General features: G+C 39.4%; 1 protein-coding gene across 1 annotated transcript; it reads left to right on the top strand.

The window, feature by feature from the left end:
• Positions 1 to 4,496: 4,496 nt before the first annotated feature.
• LOC149060700 (uncharacterized) lies at positions 4,497 to 9,791 on the top strand. The gene has a single exon (XM_089230289.1). The coding sequence runs from the start codon at positions 4,497 to 4,499 to the stop codon at positions 9,789 to 9,791; it is 5,295 nt and encodes a 1,764-aa protein (XP_089086415.1).
• Positions 9,792 to 10,174: the final 383 nt, after the last annotated feature.

Below are 10,174 nucleotides of genomic sequence, written 5' to 3'. Positions count from 1 at the left end.
TTTATTGAACTCGATTCATTGGTCTTCCAAGCGGATAATATTTTATCCTGTCAATTAACAGAGATACCCCAGGAACTCAGTGTAGACAATAAACAGTAAGCATACTAAATTAATAATTAAACACTTATACTATATGATTAATTTTAAAACACAATGTATTTGGATTTTATTATAGGTTTATATTAGTTGCTGCAATAGCGTACAGTAGCAATCATTATATGACATTTGTAAAAAGAGCAAACAATATTTGGGAATTACACAATGATCTGGAAAAACAAACTAAACGTGTATACCAACAAAAAATAACTCCTCATATTTTAATGTACATACAGGAGTAAGATTATAATTTGTATAAGTTTGTTATTGTATAAATTTATTTAAAAATCTAAAAATGTTAAGGATAACCTATTATTATGCGATTAAGTGCTAATTAATTACGCATTACTGAATTTATACTTCATTTTTATTAACAAGGATAAGTTTTCTTTTTTTTTTTTGTAGTAATTATTTCATAGGAATCTGTTTATTTTTTAATATTTGAATAATGTTTATTTTTTCTGAACATATGTTATGTAAGTGTAATTATTCAATGTCTTCATACGACGTATTATAATATCAATAAAAATCATTGCATTGTGTGAGCCAACTTAAGAATTCGAATGGTGTATTTTAGTTTTAGCTTAAAGTAACGAATTTGGATTAACTGCTAATGAATAAAACAACTGATGATGAATAGACTTAGTAATTGGTACAAATTTCCAATTCAGTAAAAATATAATATAAACGACAATAATATGTAATAGGTGTACATTGACATAATACAATGTAATATAATATGTATAAATTTATTTTGTGTTTTTGGAAATATAATTAAGTGAAAGACAACTAGGTGCCACTAGGTAAACATAACAATTTTGTGAATCTCGTAAGTCGTTTTTTTTTATATATATATAAGGAATATTCCTTAATTAGTACCTATTACCAAATATAGATATACCTAAATAAGATTTTAGTAAGATTTAGTGGACATAGACTGTGGCGTAATCAAAGGGGTATTTGGGTGTCATGTTCATGGTGTCCTCCATGAGTTTTATTTTTATAGAACGACAACTGACACACATCACTTAACACTTAAAAAAGAATTATTTTTAGGTACTTGTTACTCATGTACAAAAATGTTATTCTTCCATAGTCCATACTAACGCCACCGAACCTAGAAATACCTAGTCTTGAAAAACATAATTTTAAAAAGTATTCAATAACGGAATTATACAGATACTGAATTAGAAATAATATTTAAAAAAGTTAATTTAGTTAAGTAATTTCAAATAAGTACATTCAAAATTTGTATATACATTATACAAACCAATAGAACTGAGTTGATTTTATCAATTTCAGAATTCTATAATACAATTTAAAACATAACGTAGCTAAACGAAATAAAAAAAAGTATTTGTAAATAAGAATTTGATTTTAAATATGAATACTTTAAGAACTTGAAAGCTCATACCTGACGTATTTACCAGAACTTTGAAAGCTCGTATCTGAGCTTTGAGCCACTCGCAAATTTGGTAAATGCCCTCGCAAATTCTCGCAAATCAAAACGAAGCTTTTGGCACCGATTTGGTGGAAATCGGGTGAAGTGGGTGGGTCAACTTCAGAACTTTGAAAGCTCGTATCTGAGCTTTGAGCCACTCGCAAATTTGGTAAATGCCCTCGCAAATTCTCGCAAATCAAAACGAAGCTTTTGGCACCGATTTGGTGGAAATCGGGTGAAGTGGGTGGGTCAACTTCAGAACTTTGAAAGCTCGTATCTGAGCTTTGAGCCACTCGCAAATTTGGTAAATGCCCTCGCAAATTCTCGCAAATCAAAACGAAGCTTTTGGCACCGATTTGGTGGAAATCGGGTGAAGTGGGTGGGTCAACTTCAGAACTTTGAAAGCTCGTATCTGTGCTTTGAGCCACTCGCAAATTTGGTAAATGCCCTCGCAAATTCTCGCAAATCAAAACGAAGCTTTTGGCACCGATTTGGTGGAAATCGGGTGAAGTGGGTGGGCTACATGAATTTGGCCCAACTCGACATTGGAATGGGTAAAAGTGACTCGCAAATTCTAAAACTATACTCGCAAATTCTCGCAAATTACTCGCAAAATTTTAGTACCATTTTCAGATTGATATTAATATGTCGGTGGGCCAAGTTCATGGACGTAGATTTGGGTCAGTTTCAGATTTTTCTACAATAATTTTGATTATTTAAATATTACACTGTAAAATCAGGGAATAAGTAACCAGTGTGCTGTACATTAGGCCCTAAGTGCGCCTCAAGGGAGGTATGTTACCCTGGTACCCCTGCAAGTTAAAAATATCAACTTTAAAACTCTTTTGGTATTATGTTATAATAAATAACATAAAATATACATAATATATAATAATATAACAATTTGAGTGCATTCGAAAGACAACTTTGTGCAAAGATAGATTGTTAGCCTTCATTGCTAAGTATATAATATTTTATAATAAATTAATACTGTCTTTAAAGTCATTTATTTTACTACCAAAAACCAAAAAATATTGTTGGATATTCATAATACAATAAATTGAAAAATATTTTTGCCAAAAATAGAACACACGATAATGTAATTAATTTTGAATTAGTGTTAATAAAAGTGTCGGATATCGCCTTTATCGATCGATCACCGGTCATTAAGATAGTCGAGATCGTTCTAGAACCTTCTAGACTCCCCACTCGCCACTCGTCCGCTCGTCCATTATCTTTACCGGGGTGTGACGGTGTCACCGGCGAGTCGGACATGAATAGTAGTTGTCGCCCGACATTCGTAGTCGGACAGTGGTCGCCGATGTGAAGGTGCTAATAAATGCACATCGAAAGGCCTTTCTTTATTATAATTTGCAGCGTGTAATATTTCAACCGCGTATCAATTTATACTGACACGCGTTGTTTGTTGTGGCGTTCCGACAACGTTGGATTTGATCCTTCTTCCTTCCGTTATTTGTGCGGCGTTTATGGATCTTTTATACACTCTTATACGAAGAATTCATTCATTGTGCCAGATCGTATGTATGTACTCTTTGTATCGTTAATTATATTAAATATTGTATTATTTGGTTAAGGCCATCAAGGTCTCATGTAAATTTATTGAATTAGTTCAATTCTTGTATTACTGAATTGGGCGCCCAGATATATATTTATATATTTAAATTTGATTATTTCTATTGTATTATTTGATTATTTATTATTTTGAATAGTACGGCGGCGCTTTGTGCCCGTATCTAAAAACACAGTATTTGCGTGTTATTTATTTACTTTTTTTTTATTATTCAATCTCCATTATATTTGTAAAGTGTCCTCTTTCTTCCTTCGTGGATTGGAGCAGTGCCTAGGAGATAAGTTTTGAATACGCCGTGGTAAGGTATACGCCACAATTATTAAATTATTTAAATGTAGCCGGATCGGTCGATGGCTCTGGGTCGACAGTAAGGGTTCGTGCCACATTTCTGGTAGCAGAGCGTGGTTTCGTCCACATCTTGTTTATTATATTTTTTATGATCAATGGGCTCGTCCTAAGGTAAGCGTAAATATTGGTGAAAATTTATTTTAATTTGTGGTCACACGTTACTGGGTGAGCGACGTGCTGACTTATTTAGTTGTACACGATTGATTATTTCTGAATTATTAATTCGTTTAAATAGCGCTCTATATAAAGTAAACTTGTGTATTACTTATTTAATTGTGTGACTGTTAACTTATTTTATCTCGCGTACACGCGCGTATTGTCGTACTATAAGTATTTCATTTGCGACTATTGTGATTATTACGATTATCAGTTGATTCTATCATCATTTTGCGTAAGACGCGCGTATCGTTGGTATTTAAACAATTCATACTACGATTAATAATATTTTTTAAATTATTTATTCAGCTTTGGTCGTGTCTTATTTATTTTGATCTGTGATTAATAATTTTATTTATTATTTGGCTTAAAGCGGTTATTTTCGTGTTTTGATTATTACTTCGCGTAAACCGCTCGCGTATTTGTCGCGCTCCGTGCATTTATCTCGCGATTAATAATTTGGTATATTTATATTTCGCGTAAAAACGCGTTTATTTTTCTCGTAATATTTTTTGGTTTTGCGTGTTTATTTTTTTTTATTTTTTTTTTTTGTTATTATTATTTTGCGCATTGCGGTTTACGTTTAAATTATTTTTATTTTGCGTTAATATCTATTTTGCTATTAATTTGCGAAAATCGTACTATTCGAATTCAATTATTTAATCAACGTTTAATAATTTTATTATTATTTCGCGTCAACCGTGCCTCTTGTCGCGTTTAATTTATTTTGATTTTCTTTGCGATTGTTAGTCCGCTAGTTAATATTTTGCGCAAAACGCACTTGTGTTGCATTAATTCATTTGATTTTTTTTTTTTGCGTCCATTTAATTATTTATTTTTCCCCCTTTTGTGTAAACCTACATCATGGCTTCGAGCGGCGATGAAGCACGAGCCAGGCGGTTGGTCCGTCAATGCGAAGTAAAACGCAAGGGTTACATGAATAAAATTCGGTCAGTTTACGATTTGGCTATCCGTAGTGCGGAAGATACGTCGGTAGTGCCTCAATTATTAGTTATGGTAGAAACACTAGATCAGTTGTTAGCGTCGTTCACCATTGAAGATGAAGCGTTTTTAAATCATTTGATGGATTTGGACCGGGACAGTGAATACCCCGACATGGAGGGCGTCGAGATGTTCAATTTGGTTTCTTTTGCTAAGGCAACAGCTAATCGCTTTATGCAATATTGTCCCGATCAAACTATTGCGTCCACGCACGGCGGTTCACAGGCGTCGCTGAATAATGTCGATCAGAATGTTCCAAAATCAGACGAGCAAGCGGTTCCTGACAATGTGGTTGTGGATGTGAACCCAAGTGAAGCACGATCTAACAATGCAGGTTCTCTCCGATCTGATAGCGTTCCAGTCTTCAAGCCTGCCCGCCTGCCCGAAATCCCGTTGCCCACGTTCGAGGGTGACATTTATGAGTGGATAACTTTTCGCGATCGTTTTATTACATCGGTAGATCGTCGAGAACATTTGTCAAATATTGATAAGTTTTATTACTTGGTGGGATGTTGCAAAGGGGCAGCCCGAGACGCTATCCGCGGAATTCCGGTATCAGATCATAATTACAAGTTGGCGTGGTCCACTCTTGAGGAACGATTCCACAAACCCCGTCTGGTTGCATGTTCCTTAATTGAAAATTTGTTAAGTGCACAACGAGCTACCTCAGAAAACCTACCCGAGTTGAACAGATTATTGGTGGTATTTGATGAAGGTGTGTCGTTACTCGAATCCCTGAATATACCAAATTTAGGCGATTTTATATTATTTTCAATAGCTTCACGGTGCTTACCTATTTACAGCATTAAATTATTCGAAGCGCAATTATCCAACGGTTTCCCTACAGTAAAAGATTTATTGACGTTTATAAAATCACGTGTGGCCATATTGGAATGCATTCCACGGGAGTCTACATCGAAACAATCAAACTCTCACAAAGTTACTAAGACTGCGTCATATAATGCGAGGAAGCCGCCGCTGCACACTTCTATGATTACAAGCAACAACCCGCCCAAAGCAGCACAGTTTTGCAAATGTTGCAAGGGTACTCATGATCTAACGTCATGCCCGAAATTCAAAGGTTGGACGCAAAAGGCGCGTAACGATTGGGCGCGAGATCAGCGGATATGCTTTCGGTGCCTGCGCCCCGGTCATTGGGTAACCAAGTGCAAATCCTCGGATGTATGTGGTCAGTGTTCACGATGGCATCATTCGCTATTGCATTCAGTCGGATCTACAGCGCCTTCAAAGGAAGAGAACTCCTCAAAGGAGGGACAATCGGACATTGCCACCCCATCGTCATGTCTTGGTCAAAATACGTCGCCTTCTGTTATTCTTGGGACAGCGCTCATCCATATGCCTGATAATGTCGGTGTGATGCATACGGTGCGAGCGCTTATCGATTCAGCCTCACAAATTAGTGCAATTACCTTGGAGTGTAAAAATCGTTTAGGACTCCAGATGCGTAGATGGACAGCTCCTGTGTCCGGCCTTGGTGGTGTTTCGGTACAAAACGTTCTGGGAATTGTCCATTGTCAGGCCCAACCAAGATTTTCACCGGATCCAATCTTCAACTTCGATGCGTGGGTGTTCCCGTCAATTACGGCTGAGATGCCACGGCATCCATTGCCACATTCAATTGCAGAAAGATACAAACACCTTGCTTTAGCTGATCCATCGTTCATCAATCCTGGTACTATTGATGTTTTATTAGGTGCGGATCTGTTTGCTCAAATTCTAAACGGAAAGCGTGTGTCGGTTGGTGATGCTTTTCCGGTGGCCTTCGGAACCGTATTTGGCTGGACTGTCATAGGACCGGTCCCAACATCGCTACCTAATGTTTTAATATCATGTCACGCATCATTGACTACATCGGTGGAAACATTGCTGGAGAGGTTCTGGGCCCTCGAAGAACCAGACGCAGCACCTGAAGAATTTACGCAAGAAGGACAATGCGAATCTATATTCCGTGACGGATGTACTCGTGATAGTTCGGGTCGGTTTTGTGTACCACTTTTGTTCCGTCATTCTATTTCCGGTGACACATTTCGAGGATCACGTGCCTTGGCTGAGAAGCGTTTCGAGCATTTGGAGAAGAAATTGGCCAATGACTCTTGTCTTCGGCGATTATATTGTGAGTTTATGACCGAGTATCTGACATTGGGACATATGTCCCCAGCCAATTCCGATGGTGACTACTTTATCCCCCATCATGCCGTCTACCGTCCTAATGATATCGATCCGAAAATACGTGTAGTATTTGATGCTTCCGCGAGGTCGTTTTCGGGTGTTTCTTTGAATGATTGCTTGCTCCCGGGACCGAAATTACAACGCGATGTTGTGGATGTTTTGTTATTGTATCGTGTCCACCGTTTTGCCTTCACAACCGACATAAGCAAAATGTACCGTCAGGTGTCCGTGCTTCCATCACATCGGCGGTATCAACATATATTGTGGAGATCGTCGCCTGAACAAAAGTTGCAAGCATATGAGCTTAATACTGTCACCTATGGAGTCAACTGTGCCCCCTACCTCGCGATCAAGGTACTTCAGTCCATTGCAGAGCAAGACTGTAATAATTTTCTTTTTGTAAAAGAAGCATTATTATATCAAACATACGTAGACGACATCTGCGTAGGTGGTGACACGGAAGATGACGCCCTTTCCCTTCAAGATGGTCTTATTAAGGTTCTAAATGGCGCTGGTATGGATTTGAAAAAGTGGGCCAGTAATACGCCCGCCATACTTGATAAGGTTCCTTTCGAGGACAGGACATGCGAACCATTGTCGTTAGATGATTCTGCTGGCATCGGGACGAAAGTATTGGGATTACAATGGTCTCACCAAGAAGATGCATTTGTGTATAACCTTCAACCCGAACAACACGTCTCCACGAAACGCGGTATGTTGTCATTGTTAGCGCGGATGTTCGATCCGCTGGGACTCTTATCGCCTGTCACCTTTTTCGCTAAAACATTGATCCAACGTGTGTGGAAAGCCGGGCTTTCATGGGATGAGCAACTGCCTCCAGAGATTGCGGAGCCTTGGCGCAAGTACGTTGTTGACCTGCCCAATCTGAAATGTATCCGCATCCCTCGATTCTTAGGCACACGCCGAAACATGCAGTGTTCAATATGTGGGTTTTGTGACGCGTCGTCAATCGGATATGCTGCCGTGGTGTATCTCAGAGCAGTGGATTCGTCGGGTCGTTCTACGCTTTCGTTGCTGGGAGCACGATCTAAAATTGCACCAGTGAAGTCAATTACCATTCCACGACTGGAACTCTGTGCCGCCTTTTTGCTCGCTCGATGGATGGCTCGCCTGATCGTCACATTAAGCCTCAAACTACAGATCCTTGACGTACATGCTTGGTCGGACTCCACGACGGTTTTAAGTTGGTTAAAGTATCCACATGATTCATTTAAGGTATTTGTATCTAATCGAATTTACAAAATTCATTCTCTCGTGCCCAATTGCCAGTGGCATTATATAGAATCAGCCTTCAACCCAGCGGATTGTTGTTCACGGGGACTTACTCCGTCAGATTTCATTAAACATGATCTCTATTTTAACGGTCCACCATGTCTGTATCTGTCATCTCAACAATGGAACCAGTATACACCGATTAATACCGCCGATCAATTGCCTGAATTTAGGATTCAATCATCGAAGGTGTTGGTTATACAAGAAGAATTTGAGTGGTATGAGCGTTTTTCCACTTATGTTCAAGCAGTTCGAACCACTGCCCGTATACTCCGGTTCATCACGCGATGCAAAAAGCAACCAGTTTATAATGGGTATCTATCCCGGAAAGAGCTCGACCAGGCAGCACTCCTGATTGCGCGGTCGTCGCAACGTTTTCATTTCAGTATGTTGATCCGTGAATTGTCGCAGGGGCAAGCGCCCTCGGCACGACTATTGGCGCGTTTGCGTCCGTTCCTCGATAGTGAAAATTTAGTACGAGTTGGCGGTCGGTTATCAAGATCGGATTTGTCTGATAACCAAAAACACCCATTGCTGCTGTCAAAGACTTCACATTTTTCTGTCCTATTAATTCGGCATTGGCATGACATCACAGGTCACAGTGGTCCACAGATCGTTTCTTCGTTGGTTGGTCGTCAGTATTGGATATTATCGGTACGCACATTGATCCGTACGATCATTAGCCGATGTATCACGTGCGTACGCATTACGGCCAGAAACCCTCAGCCAATAATGGCGGATTTACCATCTGCACGAGTGACAGAATGCCATCCGTTTGCGAGGGTCGGAGTGGATTACGCAGGTCCCTTTTCAGTAAAAGAGAACCGGCTCAGGAAGCCACGCCAGTACAAAATGTATCTTGCCGTTTTTGTGTGTTTCACGGTCCGAGCGGTACATCTAGAGTATGTATCAGATTTGAGTACCGAGGCGTTTATAGCAGCATTACAGCGGTTTGTGGCTCGCCGGGGTCTGCCTACCGATATTTACAGCGATTGCGGTACGAATTTTGTTGGGGCAAATAATCTACTTCGCACTCTGGTCAATGACCCATCGTATCGCGACCAACTGACAGCTAGTGTTCATTGTACGTGGCACTTTAACCCTCCGGGTGCCCCTCATTTCGGTGGTTTGTGGGAGGCCGCAGTGCGCTCATCCAAAACATTGTTACTTCGCATAATGGGGGAGCACACCTTCACAATCGAAGAATTTGGAACAATTTTGTGTAGATGTGAAGCCATTTTAAATTCTCGGCCAATTACTCCCGCTTCGTCCGATCCCGCCGAACTCGAATGCTTAACTCCAGGCCATTTTCTGATCGGCAGACCATTACTTGCTGTCCCAGAATCGGAAATTCCAAATGAAACGCGTCCCTGGGTACAGCGGTGGAAATTGGTCAATCAATGTGTCCAAGCATTTTGGCGTCGTTGGCGAAATGAATATCTTCAAACGCTCCAGATGCGGAGTCGGTGGCTTGATGACGTCCCCAACATAGAAGTGGATGATATGGTTGTGATAAAGGACGCTCAAACACCGCCTTTAAAATGGCGTATGGGCCGCGTGATCGAAGTATTACCAGGCGCTGACCAGGTCGTCCGAGTCGTTCGACTCCGAACCGCTACAGGTATCCTTACCCGTCCGGTGGTAAAGGTTGTCAAACTTCCCACCAATCTCTAGGGAACTACCGCCTATTTAGTTTGCCTTGGTTGGGGTTCGCGTTATATTATTCTATTTATTTATACATATTTTGTTTTATCTACCCCTTTTGGTTTTTTTTCCTCCGTCACTGACTCCTCCACAGTATACATTTTTTTTTTTTTTTTTTTTTACTAGGCACTTCGCTTATGATTCACGGGAGAAAGTGGACATGTATTATAGATAAATGCCAGAGAAAATTAAGGGCATATTGAAAATATTGTATTTATAAGCCCTGGCATTTGAATTGTATAATATTTGGAATTCGATAATTTTTTTGTATTATTATTTATTTATTTTTATTTATTTATTTATTTTTTCTTTCGTTGTATTATTTTATGTTGAACCTTCCGGGTTTTTAAACC

The sequence above is a fragment of the Diuraphis noxia genome, unplaced genomic scaffold, assembly GCF_037042655.1.
Source record: "Diuraphis noxia isolate RWA-SAM2 unplaced genomic scaffold, SU_Dnox_SAM2 contig0001, whole genome shotgun sequence".
Taxonomy (NCBI): domain Eukaryota; kingdom Metazoa; phylum Arthropoda; class Insecta; order Hemiptera; family Aphididae; genus Diuraphis; species Diuraphis noxia.
The sequence above is the reverse complement of the archived record's forward strand: the minus strand, read 5'-3'. Positions and strand labels throughout refer to the sequence as shown.